Genomic DNA, 24068 nt, shown 5'->3' with positions numbered 1-24068 from the left:
GTGCTTCTTGTTTTGTTGAGTGTCAGATTTGTATCCTTAATCTCATTTTGAAGATGTCTTTTCATCTTCATTATAAAACATCAACTAGTGTTTGCATTTTTGGTCTTTCTTGGCTACTTTGATATGTTCATTTAGAGATGAATAGCTATTCAATTAACTATGAGGGTATGATTACACCACCACCCTTATGGCAGAAAGTGAAGAAGAACTAAAGAGCCTTTTGATGAAAGTGAAAGAGGAGAATGAAGAAGTTGGCTTAAAACTCAGCATTTAGAAAAGTAAGATCATGGCATCCAGTCCCATCACTTCATGGCAAATAGATGGGGAAACAATGGAAACAGTGAGAGACTTGATTTTCTTGGGCACCAAAATGACTGCAGATGGTGCCTGCAGCCATGAAATCAAAAGACATTTTTTCCTTGGAAGAAAAGCAATGAGCAATCTAGACAGCATATTAAAAAGCAGAGACATTACTTTGCCAACAAAGGTCCATCTAGGTAAAGCTATGGTTTTTCCAGTAGTCATGTATGGATGTGAGAGTTGGATTATAAAGAAAGCTGAGTGCTGAAGAATTGATGCTTTTGAACTGTGATGTTGGAGAAGACTTGAGAATCCCTTGGACTGCAAGGAGATCCAACCAGTCCACCCTAAAGGAAATCAGTCCTGAATATTCATTGAAAGCACTGATGCTGAAGCTGAAACTCCAATACTTTGGCCACCTGATGGGAAGAACTGACTGATTTGAAAAGACCCTGATGCTGGGAAAGATTGAATGTGGGAGGAGAAGGGGACGACAGGATGAGATGGTTGGATGGCATCACCGACTTGATGGATGTGAGTTTGAGCAAGCTCCAGGAGTTGGTGATGGACAGGGAGGCCTGGCGTGCTGCAGTCCATGGGGTCACAAAGACTCAGACACGACTGAGTGACTGAACTGACTGACTGACTGACTGATGAGCTTCAATATTTGGAATGTCTCCAGCATCCCATTGTAGAGCAACGGGGAAGAAAAAAGTGGAGGAGAAAGTTAGGACATTATATTTAACTTTCCTGGTTTTACATTTCTGATATATCTTTCTTACTTTTTTTTTTTTTTTTTGAGGCCTGGCAATTGTGTGTCCAAAAATACTGTTTTGTGAAAACTGGAAAATACTGTTCTATATTAATTTACAGACGGGTTTATTGAATTGTTGTTCACTGTTAGTAAATTTATTTCTTGGATTGTATGCCATAAAAGGCAGTTTGCCTTAGCTTGTTTCTTTCTAAAGGGTTATGTAAATTTTGTCACTTAACAAGTATTTTTATTGTGAGTGATGAAGAGATTTCAACTGCTGTGCTGACAAAGACTCTTTAATCAAGCTTTTAAAAATAATTCAAGCTTTAGTCATTGTCTCATTTTTACTCCCAGAACTATTTTACCAAAACAAAAAAAAAATTCAGTACAGCATAAAAATTTAGATGGTACCACTGGGTTTATTTCAGTGTTTGTACTGCACAGATATTATTACCAGTTAGTTTTGGTGAGATTTCATTAATGGAAAATTATGAACGGTTTTAACACTACCGTTGTGAGTGGTTTTATTGCTCAGTGCTGTGACCTCTTTAGGTTTCCTGTGATCCTTCTGTCATCAAATCACAGAAGTCTAGCAAAGCACAAGCAGATACTGTTGAGAGATGGGCCAGAAGGGAGGGATGAAAGTGACTTTTTGTTTCCCAGGATATTGGGGAAGAACCCATATGATTTACTTTGCGGCTGAAATTTGTGGAATGAGCAATGCTTTCTTTGAAGATAGGGTTGGGTAAGCTACTTGGCATCTCCATTAACAATTACTTAAGCGTCAGATAAATCTATGAAAATTGTGAAGATTGAGTCATTTTAATTAGGTTAATAGTCATCATGGAGTTAACATACCTGTTTTCTTCTGTTCAATTTTTGTATTTGATTTTTAAGAAGTAAAATATGGTATAAAGTAAAATTCCAACTAGTCTTTTTTGCCCAGTAGTATTTTGGAATAGTTGAAATATGAAATTATTGCTTAATATGTAACGAAGATCATCTCTACAACAACAGCAACAAAATCTCACTCTCACTTGGTAACAAAATAATTGAGAGGAAGCTGAGGTTTAAACATTCTATCATGAAGTTGGTCTTATTTTCCTTAATATTTATTTGTGAAGGTTAGAATTGAAAATCCAAAAGAATGCTTAGAAATCAAGTAAAGAAATTTGAGACATAGGATGTTACCTTATCTGAGTGGAGTCAGGGGCTCAGTCACAATGCCACCCAAGGATCATTAGTGCCCCCCCATATCTCACGGGACAGAGGGAGCCTAGCAGAATTCGTTATACAGACCTTGAAGCAAGCCCGATGATAAAAGTAATTTTTCCAAAGATGGGTAATCACAAACAGTTCACCAATAGTATAAATGTATATATACACACACAGTGAAATGATTAATTTATACTTATAGTTCTATTCAGTTTAATGGATATGTTAGATTTATTGATAGAAGAAAATGTTTTTTGTATTGTTTATATAATATACAGTCTCCTTTGTGGATCCTGATCTCCTCCTTCTGCTTCCTCATTACACTTCATTTTTTGGTCTGTCTTCCCCATTAGAGTCTACTCATAAGAGCAGGCAGGCCTCTGCCTTATTCACTGTCATCATTTCTAGCAGCAAGTAAAGCACTGATTGCTGACCGACCGCCTTGTTAGATAACTATTTTATATGGACTTATGGGAAACAGCATATTTGAGTATCTTAAAAGTTTGCTTTTTTTTTTTCCATTTCCCAGTGAACAGAGTATCTGTCAGGCAAGAGCTGCCGTGATGGTTTACGATGATGCCAATAAAAAGTGGGTGCCAGCCGGTGGTTCAACTGGGTTCAGCAGAGTTCACATATATCACCATACAGGCAACAACACATTCAGAGTGGTGGGCAGGAAGATTCAGGACCATCAGGTAAGGATTTGTTAATTCTTAAAGTTACCTAGTATTACAAAAGGACTCGCTATATTCAGTAAAATAAAGTCATATTTTGTAGCCAAAAGAGTCTCTGTGGGAAAAACTGGGTATAGCTTTGCCATTCCACCCTCTCCATCTTTATAAAGCTTGAATTTAGATGACAATTTAGAACTAATTGTTCAGGAATATAAATCTGAGTTTTTAAATTATGATATTCACTAAATCCTCTGGCCTTCAAACTAGCTAGGTTTGGGAATCTAAAGTAAATTTAAGACAAACTAAAATGTGAAATTTCACTTAAGTAGCAGATTGTGCTTAAGGAATTCATTTCCCACCAAAGGCATGGGGTATTGGACTATAGGAAGGAGTTCAAAATTTAAGTAGTTTCATAAAGTATTGTTAAATTCATATATGATAGAAAAATTGTATTAAGGTTGCTGGAATAGTTAGGCTTTTGTCATTCATGTCTGGCATGACAACTAAGCTTTTGCTAATTCCCTGCTCTGGATTTCTTAGAAAGGTGACTGGATTATCTGATTACTTGATTTCTGGGGTCTTTCCAGATCAGGAGCCAGTAGACAGTGCAAAATGGAGATGGGATTTTACTAGCATTAAGTATATACTAATAATAGTGAGGACTTTTATAAAGAACAGATTTACGAAATACTTTTGACACTGGTAAGATGGTAAAATCAGCCAGTGTTAAACATAGGCGGGGGAAAAAATGCAACAGATTTCCAGCTGAGTTCTTATTAGAGAAAGATAGTTCTCTGAATTTCCACTGGGAGACAGGCTGGTGTAGTGTGTGATGAGATGCTGTGACAGCCTTGTATTTGGGGATGGAAATTATGAACTGGTAATATCCGGGGACTTAGATTTGGTATTTGTATGGTACAGGTTATGCCCTTTGAGATGCTGGGCCTCGAAACTGGTATCAAAGTTTCAAAACTGCCTAAAGCTGAACCTTTTCAAGGGGCTGCATACCATAAAAAGAAGACTAAGAACAATCTTCCTAACCAGCACGGGTAGGCAGAGGAGTTTGAGCTAGTTTAGGAGCTCCTCTGAAAAATGGAAGCCTCTAGCTTCATTTACACATCTGCAGCCGAGAAATTAACCAATCCTGGTTGCGGGCCAGTGAAACTCCTACGGCACCTGGCAAAAACAAATATATTGCTCCCCAGGAGAGGAACTTTCCAAGACCTGAATCAGTTGGCAGAAAGAGCAGTTCACTGAATGCAGCAAGTTTACCTATTAGTACTGACTGTCCTAGCCTGCTGCTCTCTGCCCTCTCAGGCTCCCTTCTCTCCCCTGTGCCTCCACCTCCACCCTATTCTTCCTTCTTCTTCCTCCCCTCTCTCCTTTTGCTCTGTGCACCTGTTGCTCAGCCTTTCTCTGGTTCCCCCAGTCTCTGTACCAAGAACCCTCTCTGCCTCTCTGTGCTCTTTGTCTTTTCCTCCAGCAGACTGTCTCAGGAGTGAGTTGGGCCAGAGACTGACTGAATACTCCCTAAGATGCTGCTGCAAAGTAAAAATGGGAACTGGACAACTAGGACTTTATAGAAGTTACTGAACATTTTAAACACATTACAAACCAGTAGCTGTAAAATAAATTTTTGGTAAATTCAGTGAATTGGTCATTTGATATCCTGATGAACAAACCTAAATATATCTAAATGTTGTTGAAAAAGAAGATGGGTATTTAAAAATAATGGGATCAAATCATTATTTTGTACACTTGAAATGAATATGTTATATATCAGTTACACCTCAGTTGAAAACAAATGATTAGAAAGAAATCTGTGTAAAGATGAAATACTGACATTTTTATTCAAAAGAGAAGGTAGCTATCCTATGGCTTCCAGTTTTTGACAAATGGAGTGTTTCTTAAAATGTTAGAAATTTAAAAACACTTCTAAATAATTTGTGACACTAAGATGAAATCATTATGAAGATTAGAAAATGTTCAAAAGTCAAAAAAAAAAAAAAAAAAAACCCAACAAAACCCTGGATCTAAGTGACAAGGTATGACACCTAGAAACCTGTGGGATGTCTAAGCTGTCCTTAGATAGACAGTCCCTCCCCCTGCCTGCCTGTTCTCTGTATGTGTGAATCTGTTTTGTTATGTTTGTTCATTTGTTTTCTTTCACATACCACATACAGGTGAAACCACAGCGTATTTGTCTGTCTTCGTCTGACTTACTTCATTTAGCATAATACCCTCTAGGTAGATGGACAAATCTTAATGGCATATAATAAGCAAACCCAAAGAAAGCAGAAGGAAATACTAAAAATAAAAGAAAATAAATAATAAATAGAAATTAATAACACAAGAAACTGCTTCCCTGAATAAATTGACAGAATCAAACCCCCCAAAAGTTACAAATAAAACAGCATTAGGGTTGGAAAGAGATATCACTGTAGTTACAGTAAGGAAATAAATAATAAGATAATATTATGAACAACTTTACACCAATAAGTGGGCCATTCTGTAGAAAAATACAATTTATCATAACTGGCAAAAAGTGTAGAAACATAATAGACTATATTTTGTTTTATCAGTCATAAAATATAGCAGTAGTTAATAATCTACCCCAAATATTTTTTAAAAAGGACAGTGTCCAGAGCATTTATAAATGAAATTAAAAATCTTTAAACTATTACCTGTTTTATGTAAACTGTTCTAGAAAAGAGTGTTTTGGGATTTCCTTGGCAGTCAGTGGTTAAGACTCCGCCTTCCTGCAGGGGCTGCAGGTTCAATCCTTGGTCCAGGAGTCAAGATACCATATGTCTTGTGGTCGAAAAACCAAAACATAAAACAGAAGCAATATTGTAACAAATTTAATAAAGACTGTAAAATGATCCGTGTCAAAAAAGAAATCTTAAAAGAGGAGTATTTTATGAGGCTAGTATAATTTTGATATCTAAGACACAGAACCATTTCAGAGAGGAAAATTATAAACACATTTCAATTATTAACATTTTTAAAGAGATGAAAGTCCTCAATAAGATATTAGCAGGCCAAATGTAACAATGTATAGTGGAGGAGTGGGGGGAAAGATCACCTCTTAACCAAAGAGGATTTCTTCCTCTTTATCTCAGTAATGTAAAGGTAGTTTAACATAAGTAGCCTATTAATTTGGTAGGAGAAAACCTAGAAGAACAACACTGATAAAATCCGTACAGAACAATGCTCTGCACGTTTGGCATAAAAATGAGTTTTCTTAAGCTGATAAGGATGAATAATGTAAACATACAGCTGACATCTACAAGACAGTTCAGTGTTGAAAGGATTTCCATTAAACTCAGGAATAAGTTTGAGGTTTCAGCTTTAGTCATTTTCATTTTCTATTGCAGAGATGGTAGTCTAGTAATATAAAGATAAAGAAACAGAAACTATAAGGATTGAAAAGGAAGAAACAGAGCTTGACCTTATTCACTGATAATACAATTGTCTATGTAACAAAAATCCCAATATCTGCAGATAAAATATTAGAACTAATAAAATTGTTCAGCAAGGTCTTTGGATATAAGATGACTATATAAAAATCAGTAGCATTTTTGTATAACTAGCAATAAACAATTTGAAAATATAACTTTATACAGATACTACTTAAAGTAACAGCAGTGATAAAATACCTAAGAATAGATCTCATAAATATTGGTTTCATTCCAGAGTACCTTTTTTCATTGCTTAATGGTTATCAGTCTGTTTTAAGTGGGAACATATTATCATAATTTATTAAATAATGTCTAAGAGCCGTTAAAACATTAACCACAGTTTATAAAATTGAATATGTACAAATCATATACATATATATAAAAAGTTGCCATTTTTTCCTTAATACTTCAGTACTTACTGTGTTCTAGGGGCTGTGCTTAGGTTTTATATAGGTAATAAATTCCTGACGTTGAAGAACAATGCAGTAAAGAATGGGGATGTTACACATGTAAGGAAAGCACAGTTAGTTGTTTCAGTTATGATAAATAAATCATTGTGTAGCTAGGGCATAAAAGAACGATCAGTTTGTTGAGAAGATGGGGGAAAAGGTTGTGATGACTACATAGACAAGATAAGCTGATGAGCCATTTCAGAAAGAAGCATAGATGTTTATTGCATGGTTTAATCTGTTATGATCAGGCTAAAAATGGATGGGTGTATGCAGGGTGTAAATCACTAATCTAGATTCAAGCTCCGTGGGTCTGCTGTATTAGAATTTTGAAGAAGTTCATACCCAATAGCATCCTTAGTGAACAGTTATTGTTAAATGAAGGTGTATGTGTCCCTCTTTACTTTTAAAGCTTTTTAAGATTATATAGCATTGTCTATCCTTGAAAGATAGAATTGAATGAAATAATTTGTTTAAAATTATTAAAATTTCTGTAAAGTATTCTATAAATTATTAAAATTTCACAGTTTAAAATTTCTATATTGAAAAAACCGAGCTAATGATTTAGGTAGTATAATTTTTTTTTTTTGGTAGTATAATTTTAATTCTAGTAATATTTTCCTCAACTTTTTCTAATTGTCAATGAAGAGTTGAAAAAGTAAACGTAACTATCTTTTTTGTCTTCCCTGATAACCTATTTGTCAAGCAGGATATAGATTGCCTTAAAATTTGGTTCATAGTTTTCTTGTGGTATTAAATTCTAGTAGCTTTGGGTTTCTAGGAGCTAAGGATTTGTAACCCTCTCCCACTCTCAATATGTGTAGAAATTAAATGGTAAGACGTGACCATATTTTTTAAGTTGTAGTAAAAATAACATAAAATTTACCATTTTAATAAATTTTAAGTGTATGGTTCAGTTCAGTTCAGTTCAGTTCAGTTGCTCAGTCGTGTCTGACTCTTGGTAACCCCATGAACTGCAGCATGGCAGGCCTCCCTGTCCATCACCAGCTCCTGGAGTCCACCCAAACCCATGTCCATTGTGTCGGTGATGCCATCCACCCATCTCATCCTCTGTCGTCCCCTTCTTCTCCTGCCCCCAATCCCTCCCAGCATCAGGGTCTTTTCAGATGAGTCAGCTCTTTGCATCACGTGGCCAAAGTATTGGAGTTTCAGCTTCAACATCAGTCCTTCCAGTGAACACCCAGGATCAATCTCCTTTAGGATGGACTGGTTGGATCTCCTTGCAGTCCAAGGGACTCTCAAGAGTCTTCTCTAACACCGCAGTTCAAAAGCATCAGTTCTTCGGCACTTAGCTTTCTTTATAGTCCAACTCTCACATCCATACACGACCACTGGAAAAACCATAGCCTTGACTAGATGGACCTTTGTTGACAAAGTAATGTCTCTGCTTTTTAATATGCTGTCTAGGTTGGTCATAACTTTCCTTCCAAGGGGTGAGTATTTTTTAATTTCATTCAGGGACATTTAATACATTCACACTGCCGTGCTGCAACCACCACTACTATTCATCTCTGGACTTTTTCATCCAGACTGAAACTATGAACCCTTTAAACAGTAATTTTCCATTTCCCTCCACCATAATCCCTGTCAACCTCCATTCTGTATTGTTTTTGCAAATTTTTTTATTCTAGGTACTTCAAATAATTGGAATCATACAATATTTTTTTCCTGTAAATCTAGCTTATTTCACTTATCTTTAAGTGGTCGTCATATTTTAAAAATAATGTCATGTTTGGATATTGGTGGATGAGGTAATTTAGATAAAGCCTGTCTCTGTGAACCAAAATAATTGGATGAATGTTCAAAAGAAAAAAGTCTATTTGGAGAGCTTACATGACAGTGAAGAATTATGGGTCCATGACTTAAAAGAAGAAGGAATCAGAGAAGTGAGCCTAGCTTGGAACTTGTTTTTACCCAGAAGCACATATTAGTTTTGAAAGAGGAGCCTGAGTAGCTGAACAGAACTTTTGGCAGACTCTTGGGACTAGTAGAACAAAAATTATAAGTCAGATCTGCTAATGAGGGGACGTTGTCTTGGTAATCACCCAGGTTGTGATTTGGGACCCAGAAGCCCCATACCCTGGGAAGAAGTTTGTCTCTAAGTAGACTAGCCTTTAGAAGAACTGATACCCAGCCTCTAATCATTTTAATCACTTTTGGATTGAGGTAATTTGAAATTGTTAGTTTCCCTAGCTGCTTGCCAGAAACAAATGTAAATCTTCCCTGGGAAAATATAGCATCGTTTTAGGCCTCAAAATTTCCATAGAGTTATCCATAGCCAGTGTCTGGCATTCAGTGAAAATAAACAGCATACGAGGAGACAAGAGGAACGGTAAGAGGAACAGTAACAGTAACCTACTGGGAATCCAGTTAATGGGATTATCAGAAACTGACTTTAAAATAACTATGCTTAATGTATTCAAGGAGATAAAAGACTAAATTGAGAATTTCAGTAGAAAAAGAGCTAAATGGAAATGTTGGAATTGAAAAATAAAATAGCTGGTATTAGTAACTCAGTGGTGAGTTTATAACAAATTAGAAGCTACTGAAAAAAATTAGTAAACTGGAATATAGATCAGAAGGAAATATTCATTCTGAAGCTGTGATGTTTGGAGAGAGAAAATTATGGACATATGAAAAAGTGCTTAAGGGACATAGGAAATATAGTAAAAATAGTGTAAGGTATACCCTTACCTTATTGGCGTCTCAGAAGAGAGGAGGGAATGTGGAGGAGCAGTAATCGAAGACAAAATAGTGAACACAAATGTTCAGAAATGGTGAAAGGATATCACCTTAGAAATGCTGTAAACCATAAATGGATAAGTACAAAGAAAACCACATATAAACATACCATATTAAAATCACTGTATACTAAATTCAAGTTGAAGTTCTTTAGTTTGATCCATGAGAAAAATACACCTTTAAAAAGCAATAATAAACTGTCAGCTGACTTCTCAGTAGAAACAATAAAAGTTAGAAGGCAAAGGATAAAAGAAAATAAATGACCACTTAAATCCCATACTTAATAGTCTTCAATAATGAAGGTGAAATAAAGATATTAAGAATTGAGAATTCTTTCTCAAGAATTCTTGAGAAACCAAAATAGAGAATTCATTATCAGGAGATCTACTTTGAATGAAATTCTGAAGGGTGCTCATCAAGATCAGAAATGGTCCCAACAGAAGCTTGGAGAGGACAGAGGAATAAAAAACAACAAAAAGAAGGGTAAATATTGGGTAAATCTTAAATGACCATCAACTGTATAAGACTACTAATAATGTTTTATGGGATTTAATGGAATTAAAAATACATGATAAAAATAGTGTAGAATTCTTAGGATGGGCATTGGGAAAGGGGAGATAAAGTATTGTAAGTCTGTGGATTGTTGAGGTGAAGACAAAGGTATTGGTTCCTGTGTGTCTTTGATAAGTTTAAGACGTCTGTTTCAGTCTCTGGGGCAACCACTGAAACAACAGTGAAAACACTGTGTAACTGGCAAGCTAATAGGACAGTAGTAAAGCACTTTAAAGGAAGGTATGATAGATTTAGGCCCAGATTTATGTAAAACTTGCAGTAAGTGTAAATGGGTTAAACACTACCGTTAAAAACAGAGACTGGTAAATTGGATAAATAATATGAAATTGACAATAAGTATAAAGTTGTAGCTGCACACAAAGGACTGAGAACAGCCAAAGCAATATTGAGCAGCTGCGAAGTAGGAGGACACACTAGTGGCTATCCAGACCTCCTGTAAAGTTATGATGATTAAGTCACTGTGATGTCGGCTCAAAGATCGGCATACTGAGCAGTAGAACAAAATAGAGCCATTTAGACACTTGGTTTATGAAAAAGGTAAACCTGCAGCAGGCCAGTAGGTCCTGCCAGATCAGTTGGACAGCCATATTGGAACAAAAAAGAAAGCTGAACCTTGTTTCATAGGCATACATGAATTCCAGTTGAATTGGAGATGTAAATATGAAAGTTAATACAGTAAAGCTTCTATAAATTAACATGGACTAATATTTTTATCACTTTTATCACACATGAGAAGCATTTGTTAAATGGATTTCAAAAAGCATTGACTGTATAAAGGAAAAGATTGTGTATTTGGACTGAATAAAAGTTAAGAACTTCTGTTCATCAAAAGACACCATTAAGAGAGTGAAAAGGCAAGTCACAGAATGGGAGTAGATATTTGTAACATACAACCAACAGTGGGATCATCCAGAATATATAAAGGACTCTTAATAGATCAATTAAAAAAAAGATGAGCAACTCAGTTAAAAAATGAGCAAGGGATTTAATTTAAGCATGTATTCATAGAAGATCTCCAGATAGCCTTTAAAATACAAAAAAGTGCTGCATCTCAATAGTAACCAGGGAAATGCTACCTAGAACCTCAATGATGTAGTATTTATACCCAGCAGAATCGCTGAACTTGAGCCTGACGATACCAATTATAGCGATGCACTGTATGTGTGGTTGTGCAAGCCATTGTATACTGCTGTGGAAGTGAACGTTGATGGGACCAATTTGGAAAGCTACGTGGAGTTTTCTGCTGAAGTTGAGCATATGTATGGCTTGTGACAATTCCACTTCTAGGTATATGCCCCACAGAAATGTGTGCAGTAAACCACAATTACATACAATGAATAGATGCGTCTCATAAATAATTTTGAGACAAGGAGAGCAAATTACAGTATATATTGTGTAACTCCTTGTACATAAAACCTCAAAACCTACAAAGCTATTTGTTGATGTTAGAAGTGTGGCTGATGCCTTTGGGAGGGGGTTTCTGATGTTAATGTCCTATTTTTTGATCAGGGTTTGGCTACCTAGGAGCAATCACTAAGATACATGATTATGTTTTATATGCTTTCTGAATTTATAAAATTTCAGTAAACATTTTCAAATATTTAATGAGGGATATAGATTTTCTTTTGTTTTGCTGATTTAGTCTTTTAAGGCCAGAGACTTGTAACTATCAGACAGCCTAACATCTATCAGGCTGTTAACTTCTGCAGACTGATTTTACTCCAAATACTGGTTTTAACCTTTTTTTTCTTTTCTTTTTTTTTTTTTTTGCCGAGGTTGGTCAGGAGCAGGTTTCAATGAGCATGTCCAGTCAGGATGTTGACTTTGCTGATTTTGCCAATTATTAGCTTAACTTTATAAAGAATTACTGTCTTTTAGGTTGTGATAAATTGTGCCATTCCTAAAGGATTGAAGTACAATCAAGCTACACAGACCTTCCACCAATGGCGGGATGCTAGACAGGTGTATGGTCTCAACTTTGGCAGCAAAGAAGATGCCAATGTCTTCGCAAGTGCCATGATGCATGCCTTAGAAGTGTTGAATTCACAGGAAACAGGTAGGGTGTCCACGGGTTACCTGTTTCCTTGAACTGAAGTGCTGTGTATATATTAAACCAAGTCTTTTCTGACCAACTTTTAAATCATATATATATGTATTAATATTTGAAGTGATTCTTGAATTTGTTTTGTTTTCTACAAAAATGTGAACTTCTGTTTGTTGATGATGAACATTTACTCAAGAAGGATAATCTTATGAGACTGGTTAGTAGTTAGTAATTTTTTAGTGTTCTTATTTGAAATTATTTGTTTATTCTGATCTAGAACCTAAACTTTCATTGCAAGAACATGAGACTTAGAGATAAGCTGTAGACTGAATATGCATATTTGTCGTCATCTTATTTTTTATGATGAAACACATGTTTTCTGAAACATGTTTTTTAAGCCACTACTGAGTCCATGAATTTCAAGGTCTAGGACTAGGTCTCCTTCCCAGTAGGTAAAAATTCCATTCTAAAACTTGTTTAAAGATTTTCAGAGTGCCCTCCGGTGGTGTAAGCTTTGAATTGCATGTCGTCTGACACTGCATGGTGGTCAGAGAGGTGTGTAGAAATAATTCACTTAAAAACACACAGGATTTGAAAGTGTATACGTGTCACAGATGAGCTGTTTTTATTTTGACTTAAAAAATAGGAAAAATATGCCAATTTGTGATTATTTCTTTGGGGAGATAGGTTTAATATTCAGAAAATTAAGGTTATAATAAAGCAAACACGTATGATTACTCTTGCTTGCCTTTCTGTGTTTAGTAGCAACCTTATTGATATAAGCATGCCATAAATAAAGTTTATTTATATATTTTATCAGGAAGGACTTACATTAAAATTCAATATTTTGTTGAAAGTACAGAATTTCAAAACCTGTTATAGATAATTTAAGTTTTATTTATACCTTGCCCTATTCTAAAAATGTTTGAAGCATCTAGCCTATGTGTTAGTCTATTTCAGATGTGAATTTCAGGGCAAGAAGACACTTTGGAATCTTACTAAAACTACTTTATTATACCTATAGGTGGTTTTTCTTTTGAGGAAATTAATGTCTCTATAAATAATTTGTACATAACTCTCATCTATTTTGAGAAAATAAACCACTAGAACTTCTTCTAGTGTGTCACTCAATCTAGAAAATAGCACAGAAGTCTGCCTGTGTGTACAGACTTGTATGTACGTTGTTAAGTCACTGTACTTTGCTTTCAGGCATCAGTATTTTATCAGCATTCTCTTGTAGGTATAGAATTGCTTTTCTGTTACTTAGTTTTACCATAAGGAAGCAACTCTAATTGTTGTTCTTAATATTTTATTGAATAGATCAACTACATAATAAATAATTGAAGAGCCAAACTTTGGAGAGCATAGGTGACAATAACGTTTAGCTTCTCCATGTTTGGAACAGTCTAGCATTATTTTTATTTCTGAACTTTCAAAAGCTTGTCCACTGATCCTTAGAATTGAATGTTACTAATTTAAAGTGGTTAACATTATTGTTCATCTTATCAGTTTTTTTAACCAATTAGAAAAGGTTTTTATCAGTGTATAGTCATATAGTTTGTTTTCAAAATGCAGATGCTAATTAATGATTTTTTCTTTTGATCTTGATCTTTTGATCTTAATGTGGAGAGACTCAATTACATTGTCTATTGTAATTTCCACATTATAGAAAGTTTAGTAAATGGGAAGATCGCCCATCATCTCATTAGCTATGCAAGCATTTTGTTAAGGCAGAAAAATTGAATAGATTCCTCTTAGATAAGTTTGAAGCTTATTCTCTTTCTTCTCTGTCACAGTCTCAACTTAGAATATCATGGGCTGAGGCAGGAGAGAGAGTGGTGGAAGAAGTTGGTCCATCCTAGCCATCTCCTTGCATCATGGCCCCAGTCACTGGCATAGAAGCTTTTGGTTCTGTGGCTTTTTCATCAGAGAAGGCAAAGCACATGAAATGTTCTTCATAGTCTGACTTACTTAGAAAATGACTGTTTTCATACATTAGTATAGTTAAACACTGTCTGCAGTTTTTGATAGCAATAATTGGCTTGGCATTGGAGGCATAAGGTGCTTCCCTGGTGGCTCAGCTGGTAAAGAATCTGCCTGCAATGTGGGAGACCTGGGTTTGATCCCTGGGTTGGGAAGATCCCCTGGAGAAGGGAAAGGCTACCCACTCCAGTATTCTGGCCTGGAAAATTCCATGGACTGTATGTATAGTCCATGGGGTTGCAGAGAGTCAGACACAACTGAGCGAGTTTCACTGGAGTCATAAGAGGATTTAGATGCTGTGAATCTGAAGTGTCCTCAGGAAAGGATATAAACTTTTCTGTAGATCTCAGTAGAATCGGTAAGAACTCCACCCCCAGTGTTAATTTTGTGAGTCCCTGCTATCCACATAAACAAACATACCCAATAATGTCACCTCTCATCTTGAACACGTCGTCCCTCTTCACAGCTGTTTGCTTTGGATTCATAGCCAGTTGCTTGCTAAAACCATCTATTCTCTGCCTGCCAAAACCAAGTTGGGAACAGGTAACTTGCATGTCCCCTCCCTAAGTAAATAATATACCCTGTAAATCTCTGATCAGAAGCAAAAGAAACAAACTTATTCATAAAGGTAAAGTACCTGTAGCTAGTAGTCTGTTTTTACTTGGTGTCTTTCCACTTTTTAAAACCAGTTTTCTATATTGAATGCTTCTGGATTTTCTGTTTATTAGGTTTAATGTATTATTCATTGAATATTCGCTAGTCCTTTTTAGTGGTATTTAGGCTTTTTGAAGTTATGGTCACCTTTGTACAAGAAAAATCTTTTTCAGGTGCTTAGTGCATAAACAGACCAAGCCCCCCATCCCCACCCCCCACCCCCAAACAAAAAAAAGAAACCTGCAGAGATTCTCTGATTAATGTGGGAGTTGGGAGCCTCTGACCATGGCGACACCCATGTGGTTCCCCCGAGCAGGATTTGGAAATTACTAAACTCATCTTTTCTGCCAAAATTAAAAAAAAAATCACAAAATTCTTCCTTCCTCTTTTCTTTGCCCCTCCACGTCTCTAAATCCTCAAACAAAATGCTCAAATTAAGGGAAAAAAAAAACCGGCCTTTTGTATAGTTAGTCATGATGACCTTTACAAGGTGTTCTGTGTGGATGTTTAATATTTCCATTTCTTTTATGAAAGGGGTGGGTGGCAGGAATGTTTTCCTTTATTTTGTTTTTAACTTAGTGTGCAATTATCTAATATACTGGAAAGTACAGAAGGTGCTAAATACAGTGAGTTATATTTGGAATTTAAGAAACAAGTCACATGTTCTAACAGTTTTGAAAAAGAGTTGAATTTAATGCTTTCTTTTATACCAAAAGCTAGTTTATCTGTTTCCTTTGCCTAATAGAAATGGACTCAATTAAGTACATTCAAAATGTGTTATCCAGCCTGGTATTTTTTATTTCTTTATTATTTATCAAGTATATGTGTAGCAGTTTTGCAGATAATAGGCATGGATTATATAAAATATAAAGTCAGTCTTTTTCGTGATCAGTAGATGTAAACTTCCACAGTCTATTTCCTTTTGAAAAAGGTTTAAGTCATTTGAAAAGAGATAATTCTTAAAATCCAATTGTAAAAAAGGGAAATCATATTGGTTTTAAGTAAGATTATTCTACTCCTTTCGTTCTGCTGAACCAAAATTAAGCATACCTTTCTAAGAGGAAAACCTTAAAATATTTTACCATTGTCTAAGACTGCTTTTGCTGGGTTTTATTTTGTATCTATTGAAAGCAAGAATATAGTCAAAGGCAACCTCCTGTTGGGAATTTTCCTTAGAGCTTATAGTTAAATATTTATGAAGACTGAGATTCCATTCATTTTTTGAATTGGTAATTTGGTCTGATAAACCTTTCATATGTGCATTTGTATGAGTTTTATCTCAGCATTTAAAAAATCTTTTTGACATATGTTTCAGAATTAACTGAATTTAAAATATCTCAAAAAGTTTCTAGAAATACTTCTTATGTTTATAGTGGCACTTTTATTTTTCAGACATCCAGAATGCCAGTATTAATGGGACCAATATTAAGGTTATGTCACCAAAACCGCCAAACATGTTTTGAGCATGGGTCCTGTGCTGGATACTGGAAATGATGCTAACATGATAAGGCCTATCCTCTGCCTTCTAGGATTTCTTAGCAAAATTAGAGTATGGTTTGTGACATGTGAATGAAGTATGCAGAAGAAAATTCTAGAGTAAAGGGAAGTTTTGTAGAGAAGATGATGTTTGAGCTGTCTTTTGAAGAATAAGTAGATGATAGAAGAACATTCTGGACAGGCTTGGAGGCATGAGAGCCTGGCACAGTTGGGAAACAAACAAGCGATGTGGTGGGCTTGGGCCAGACGGTTTCTATCTGAAAGGGAAGTTGCAAGAGATGAGACTGGGAAGGGCCTTGTGTTCCTGCTGGGCGGTGTGCAGTTCAGGATACTGGTCGGTAATGCGGTCTCTGAAACGTGCTGAATACTTTAGGACAAAAGTGATGGATTGGTAAGCATGTGTTTGTAGGCATGGAGATGAGTTTCAGATGCCATTGTGATAATACCAGTGAGAGTGATGAGTCCTGAAATGACACAATATGAGAAGGGAAAGGAGCAGAGTGGAGAGGAGGTGACAGACTTTTAGTGCCAACCTTGCCTGTGAAGGCATTGTTTTAGGCCTTCTACTTACATCCTCATTTAGTCCTTAAAGCAGTTCTGAGGCAGGAATAATAATCTGTTTTTAGGCACCAGCTTTGTGGCTGGTCCTAATTGGGCACATTTATTACCGATAATCTGTATAACACTACAGAGTTGCTGGTATTAAGCTTGTTTTTGACATAAGGTTCGGAGAAGGCAATAGCACCCTACTCCAGCACTCTTGCCTGGAAAATCCCATGGATATAGGAGCCTGGAAGGCTGCAGTCCATGGGGTCGCTAAGAGTCGGACACGACTGAGCGACTTCCCTTTGACTTTTCACTTTCATGCTTCGGAGAAGGAAATGGCAACCCACTCCAGTGTTCTTGCCTGGAGAATCCCAGGGACGGGGAGCCTGATGGGCTGCCGTCTATGGGGTTGCACAGAGTGGGACACGACTGAAGTGACTTAGCAGCAGCAGCAGCAGAAGACATAAGGTTGGGGCTTAACAAAAGGTCTCTGGACTGGCTCAAGAGCCCACAGCAAGACAGTGGCATAAATGGCCATTTGTACCCTGATTTAGTTTTAGCATTCACCTTTTTTCCACTGTGTCCATGAGATGTAATGGATAGGTCAGGAAGAAGAGGATGCTGTTCTAAGACAGTTACCAGATTGTGTCGTTTTGGGCAGTCAGGGAAAATGGATTCTAAAGGTGATCTTGGATATAGTACTTTGCACTTCTAACTTTCCTTAATCAACGATCTTATCAGAGAAGTAACATTGTGAAACATAGAACTGTAGCTGCTCGTCAGGATTAAATGAGTAAGAGGTTTGGAGGCTGCGTGGGTGGGACAGCCTTTTTCTGGTTGCTTCCTTCTCTAACTTACCTCTTCACACCCTTCCACATTTATAAACTCACAATCTCTATAAAAACATGAGGTTAGTCTACCAGTATTGTCACCCCCAGTTTCTAATTAAGAAGACTGACACAGAGAGGTGGGACTTCGCTGAGGTCATATATACCTAGAAAGGGAGGCTCAACTGGGATTGGATTTTACTGACCTTCAGGAGATTTCTTTGTATTTGTTTCTCTGCATTTCAGCTCAAGATCTTCAAAGCATATTTTAAAAGGCTTTTGAGGGATGTCCGTTTAAGGTGAGAAAATCGGAAAGAGAGAAACTTTCATTTACTTTTTGTTTTATTTTTTGGGGGGGGTAAAATTTTATGGTCTTTCATTTTTGATTTAGTGGAAAGAACTTAGGTTTGGAGGTGAAAGACTCCAATTTTGACTTCTCCCCTGGCAGGTTGCTTTCTCTAAAGCTGTTCCCTTCAATGAGGAAACATATAAAGGGATCCTTATAAAAGGATCATGAGAATACCTGTGTTACTGTATCCTAGGGATTAATTGAGGTAAAGGGATTAGTATTTTTAAACTATAGGATGTTATTTTTTAATGCTAATACTAAAAAATACACAGAAAATTCTGTGTGGATTAATTTTCTTAGAGGAATAAAAGTAGTAGACAGACTTTGAAGTTTTCTGCAACCTCTTTGTCTTTACTGCCTGGTAAAGATATACCATGTTATGTTTCCCCATAGAAAATCAATTAATTTATCCATCATCTGATACATACATGACAGGGGAAAATTAGACTCAAATCTTGCCCTCAAGGATTCTTCTACTCTTGCAGGAGAGATAAGACACAATCTTAATCCAAAAGAGAGAGTTGTCTGTGAGACACAGATAAAATCCTTTGAATATGAGGAGGGGAATTGTTCCATTGGAACAATTGAGGAAAGTGTTAACAATGAGATGGATTTTGAACTGATTTTGAAAGATAGATAAAAGAGGGACATAAGGGGGAAAGGCACATCTATCCGGCCCAGGAAGTAGTGTAGGAGTACAAAAGTGGAAAAATGAGCTTGTTTGTAGAACAGGAGTTATTTGATTGGCCTGATAGGGAATAAAGTCAGAAAGATAGGTCTGACCAAAAAGGGCCTTTGAGAGCTGTGGGTGATAGAGATTGAGTGTACGTTTTTGAGCAAATGGAATGATGTGAACAAAGCTGTACTTCAGAAGGCCAGCAATGGTTTGAAAAGGGAGCTGCTGAAAACTGAGACAAGCCTTAAGTTGCTGAATAAAGGCAAAAATAGTAGGAATAGAGGAGAAAATTCTCGTAGGAGAGGGATAGGAAATCAATATTGTATGAGTACTTCCTCCCCTTACACAACTTTTCCTTTTACGAAAGAATTCTGGCTGCAGATTTTCACATGAAAGCAGTAGAATTCTCTGGGAGAGTATCATATCTGTTTGCCGATAGTGTGGTACCTACAATAATTTCTACTTATGAAAAAAGTCAGTAGTTGGGGAGAAAGAGGTGAAAAATGAAAATGCTGTTCAGCATGAGTTTGAATTTTTACTGTGAACCAGAGTCCAAGTTTTAGAAAGAATGGTACATGGACACAGATTTGTCTTCAAATAGCTTTTAGAGAGCAAATATGTTAAGCCCACAGTTCAGTAATTTATTAACAGAGTTCGCATCCATGTTATATATGAATGTCCTTTTCTTTGGGAGATAATTCTGTTTGAGTTAGAACAATGGTTTTCAACTTGTTACAAAACTAATACAAAACAACTGATACACTTTTGAGATAATTTTCAGTGTTTTGGAAAGCTAAATAAACAATGTACATCATACATTCCAGCGATAGGATTATACCTCCTAAGTCAGATGTTAAACTTCTTTGTTGGGGACTAAAATTTGCCAGCTCTTGGTAGGGATGCTTATCTGAAACCAATCAGAAATCCTAATTAGCTGTTGTTGACACTTTGAAGAATTTCTGGATCTTGTGATTGTGCCACGATGCTGATAAGCAACATTAAATAGTCCTAGTACCTGAATTGAGGTCAACCAATTATGTATCTTTGCTTACTTAAGAAAGAACAAAGATTAATGATAAATACAGTTCCTTTGAACAAGCTCACTGTAAGTATCGAGTCCAAGGGGGTTAGCTAAAATAATAAAAGGGTTTCTAGCTGTTGAAAATGTTGAGAACTACTGAGTTAGGCATCTGGTTCGTATGCCCAACCTTTCTCATCCAGGGTTACGAGAGGGTTAAGCACTTATGCAAAATGACTTGGTGACTATTACGTTATAACATACAAATGATTATCTTTTATTTATAATAAAAGAATTAGAAACTATTTATTTCTGTGACTTTTAAGTTCCTGATCATTAGCTTTTTGGGAAAGCTGCTTTGTCTTGACTGTAACTCGAGTCTAATACTGTGTTTTTCTTAAGCACAGCTTCAGTCTTGTGTTGTAGAATTGATTAAATAACTAAAACAGACAAGATTTTTCTGATGAATCTGTGTTTCATAATTATAGAAAGTTATTTTAGCCTGAAGTTTGTTGTCAGACACTGTATTCTCTCTCATTCTTATTTCTCTGTTTCTTTGTCAGTTGGACCTCTTATTAATGTGTCTGATACAGGTCTAACTGGTGACTTCAGTTCTTTAGGCTTACTTTACAATAAACTTGAAGTTTAATTAATGGGGCTGCAGCAAACTGAGGATGTCATTCATGATTATTTACACAGTTATTTTTGTGATTATTTTCCTGCATGAGAATAGTTATTTGTATACAATTACTTTACTTGTCTTCTTGGATTGTAATCATTATTTGTTGCCCGTAGGTTGGAGAAGCATTTGCTGGATGTTAGACAGTTGAAAGTTCTGATACCTTTTTGTCGGACTTTTTCATATTTAACTATGGATGTAAGAGATAGGGAGAAGCTTTGATAGAACAGAATCTGTCTCATTGTCCACTGATGCGAAGACTCAAATTGCAGGAACCACTTCTGCTCTTGTGAGACCAGTTACAACAGTCGTAGCCAAACCTGTTCACAACTTTTACAGTTTAGTGTTTTTCCAATTGAAGTATAATTGATTCACAATATTGTACTAGTTTCAGAGTCACAGCTTAATTTTGGACATACTTTGATCAGTGTGTAGATGATAGTGTATACTGTTGGTTTGCTCGTGTTTGTATTCAGCAGAGAGCATGTACACGCTGGTGCAGTGCCTCTGAATTAACACTGGGCATTCCTGTTGGTATGGTCTAGACACGATAGCAAAATTCTAATTAATTCTAGTTAATCTTCTGAAGATGGTATTAAATGGTGATCTCTTTAACATCTGCTATTGACTTCCCTGCTGGCTCAGATGGTAAAGCATCTGCCTACAATGCGGGAGACCTGGGTTCAATCCCTGGATCGGGAAGATCTCCTGGAGAAGGAAATGGCAACCCACTCCAGTATTCTTGCTTGGAAAATCCCATGGACGGAGGAGCCTGGTAGGCTACAGTCCATGGGGTCGCAAAGAGTCGGACATGACTGAGCGACTTCACTTTCACTTTCATACATACATAAGTAGCTCAGACAGTAAAGCGTTTGTCTACAATGTGGGAGACCTGGGTTCGATCCTTGGGTAGGGAAGATTCCCTGGAGAAGGAAATGGCAACCCACTCCAGTACTCTTGCCTGGAAAATTCCATGGACGGAGGAGCGTGGTGCAGGCTACTGTCCACGGGGTCGCAAAGAGTCGGGCAGGACTGAGCGACTTCACTTCACTTCACATACATATATAAACAGTGTCACAATATTACATATATATAGACAACATATTATTATATATATATAATATGTGATATTATTTCATTAACCCGTTAAAAATTCCTGAGAGGTAGATGGTCTCATAAAAGAGGAAAAACCACAATGAACTGAATTACTTGTACTCCAGATAAGGTACTTACGTTACATGATGCTAGAGAAACAGAAATGAATGGTTCAAAATTGTTGACCTTAAGAGGCTATTGTGTAGAGAAGATAAGCCATGGTCAGAAATACCTGCAAGACGGCGTGAGAACCATGAATGGTACAGAGTGGTAATTAGGAAATGAGATAGGCAAATACAGCGTGCTACTCATGTAAGGATACCAGAAATAACTCCTGTGAAGTAGACCTGCTATTTCTGTAAGCTTTTGCAGTTTCTGAGATGATTCACCTGAGGAAACTAGTGGCTTCTGTTTTCTGGAAATTTTCAGTGATAATTTGGCCGTGAAAGTGCCATTCATATAAGAAGAAATGCATCTTTATTAAGGAATTTCCTATGCAAATACTGTCCTGATCTTTACCGTGATAATACTGTACTAGACACAAAGAATTACTTTACCTTGTTCAGACTTAAACTCACACTGGTCTCCATGGATTTAACATTTTTCTTAAGTCACAGAACCATACACCCCGAGTTTGAAGGTACTGACTGGATGACTGATGTCAGTTCCTGGAAACAGGTCTCTAGTGTCTTCTGCAGATGTTACTAGGGAATGACCATAGGAGGTAGATTGGACTTTTGTGTATACCAAATGGCCTTGCAGTGGCTTTTTGTTGCTCTTAGAACAGAATACAGGCTTCTTACCAGAAATCCGGATTCCTTCATGAACTGGCCCCTCTTGACTCTGCATTAACTAAACATGCTCCCTGGTTCAGATCCTTGCACCTTCTATTCCTTCTTTCACCATGGTGAGTGTTTTCAATGACTTTTTTGTTTTTGGTGATTTATATGTTTATTACCTAAACCAGTCTTTCCCAGTGGGCTGAAAATTGCGCAGGGGAAAGGATTTTGTTGTCAAAAACACTTTAAAATGATTTGTATAAATAAATTTGGAGACAGTCCTAATACAGTGACAGTTACTGGCAGATTTTATTTGCATATAAAGATCAAATTATTCAAAGTGTCTTCTGCTGAAGGCCAAAAGATACATGCATTCATACATTTTTAAATGTAGCCTACAATCTTATTAATCTGGACTAATATATGATATATAAACATCTCTCAAGTATATTTAATACAGTAGTAGTAATTTACAGTATTTTTACATGAGATGTTTGAGTCTCTAGAGTTTTGTTCTGAGGAAGCTAGAACTATTTTTCTGCTCCAAAGGGTTGCTGTTCTTTTGGGGAAACCAGCTTGAATTTATATCTTTTCCTTCTTAAGTAGGTACTTTTGCCTCAGTTTGGGTAGTTCAGTTTTATTTTCGAGTTATCATAACCCAGGCAAGAGCTAGGTTTTTAGGACTCTGGTATTTCCACATTGTCAGTTAGTCCAGCAATTATTTCTCTGGCAGTATTTACTCTTTTATTCATTAAAGCATAAATTAGAACATGTATCATTTTAAAAACTTCCCATGAGTATTTCTTGTGTATTTCCTCTTCCTGTGAATAGTGATGGTGTGGTCCCTGTAGTCAGCTTGTAGAATCTTGACTTGCTAAAAAACAAATTCAGCATGAAGTTGTTGCCAGAGGAGATTCAGCCAGATTGCCTATCTAAAGCCACCTCCCTGTTTCCTAGAGTCGCCCCTCCCTTTAATAGTTCTGTGCCCTGCCTTCTTATGGTTCTTGGTCATGAAGGTTGTAGAAATAACTTGCCTTCACCTGAATGTCTTCACACTGGGTTTTTCCTTGCTTTTTTAAAAGTTGATTTTCTTTTTCCTGGAAACTTGAGGGGTCCCAACCTTATAATCTGTTAAAAACTTTAGATGTATATTTCCTGGGTATTCAGGGATTTCTTTAAATTATACTGAACAAGGCTTTATAGGAATCCCTATTTACCCATCCACATAAAGGTTGTTTTTCAGTTGAAGACAGTTTTCTTTCCCTGACTTTTGTTTAAATATTTCTGGTGTTGTGTAAATCTCCTGCTTCTTAATTATAAAATTATATACAGATTCGTTCATTCTCATACTTATTCTCTCCCATTTACATTGTTTAGATGGATTCTTGTATGTAAAGGTACTTCTAACATAGTAGGCCTTCAGCGGGTTTTGGTTACATTGCATTGGTTTGGTAAAACTCCTGTTTAGTTAAACAGGTTTATCAGTCACCTGTGTGTATGTGCTCAGTCACTCAGTCGTGTCCAACTCTTTGTGACCCCATGATCTGTAGCCCGCCAGGCCCCTCTGTCCATGGAATTTTTCAGGCAAGAATAGTGTGGTGGTTTGCCATTTCCTCCTTGAGGGGATCTTCCCTACCCAAGGACTGAACCTCTGTCTCCTGCGTCTCCTGCATTGTCAGGTGGATTCTTTACCATTGCACCACCTGGAAGTCCCCTGCTGATCACCTACAAT

General features: G+C 36.6%; 1 protein-coding gene across 13 annotated transcripts in view; it reads left to right on the top strand.

Moving 5' to 3' along the window:
* Positions 1-24068, top strand: part of ENAH (ENAH actin regulator) — a 157902-nt gene that overhangs the window by 78146 nt on the left and 55688 nt on the right. For all 13 annotated transcript variants that reach the window (XM_061382369.1, XM_061382378.1, XM_061382380.1 and 10 more), the window contains exons 2-3: positions 2799-2964; positions 12068-12245. In XM_061382369.1, the coding sequence (XP_061238353.1) occupies positions 2799-2964; positions 12068-12245 (344 nt within the window). The remainder of the gene's footprint in view (positions 1-2798; positions 2965-12067; positions 12246-24068) is intronic.

This window comes from Bos javanicus, chromosome 16, assembly GCF_032452875.1.
Source record: "Bos javanicus breed banteng chromosome 16, ARS-OSU_banteng_1.0, whole genome shotgun sequence".
Classification (NCBI taxonomy): Eukaryota; Metazoa; Chordata; class Mammalia; order Artiodactyla; family Bovidae; genus Bos; species Bos javanicus.
Note: the sequence above shows the minus strand (reverse complement) of the source record. Positions and strands in the feature narration are given on the sequence as shown.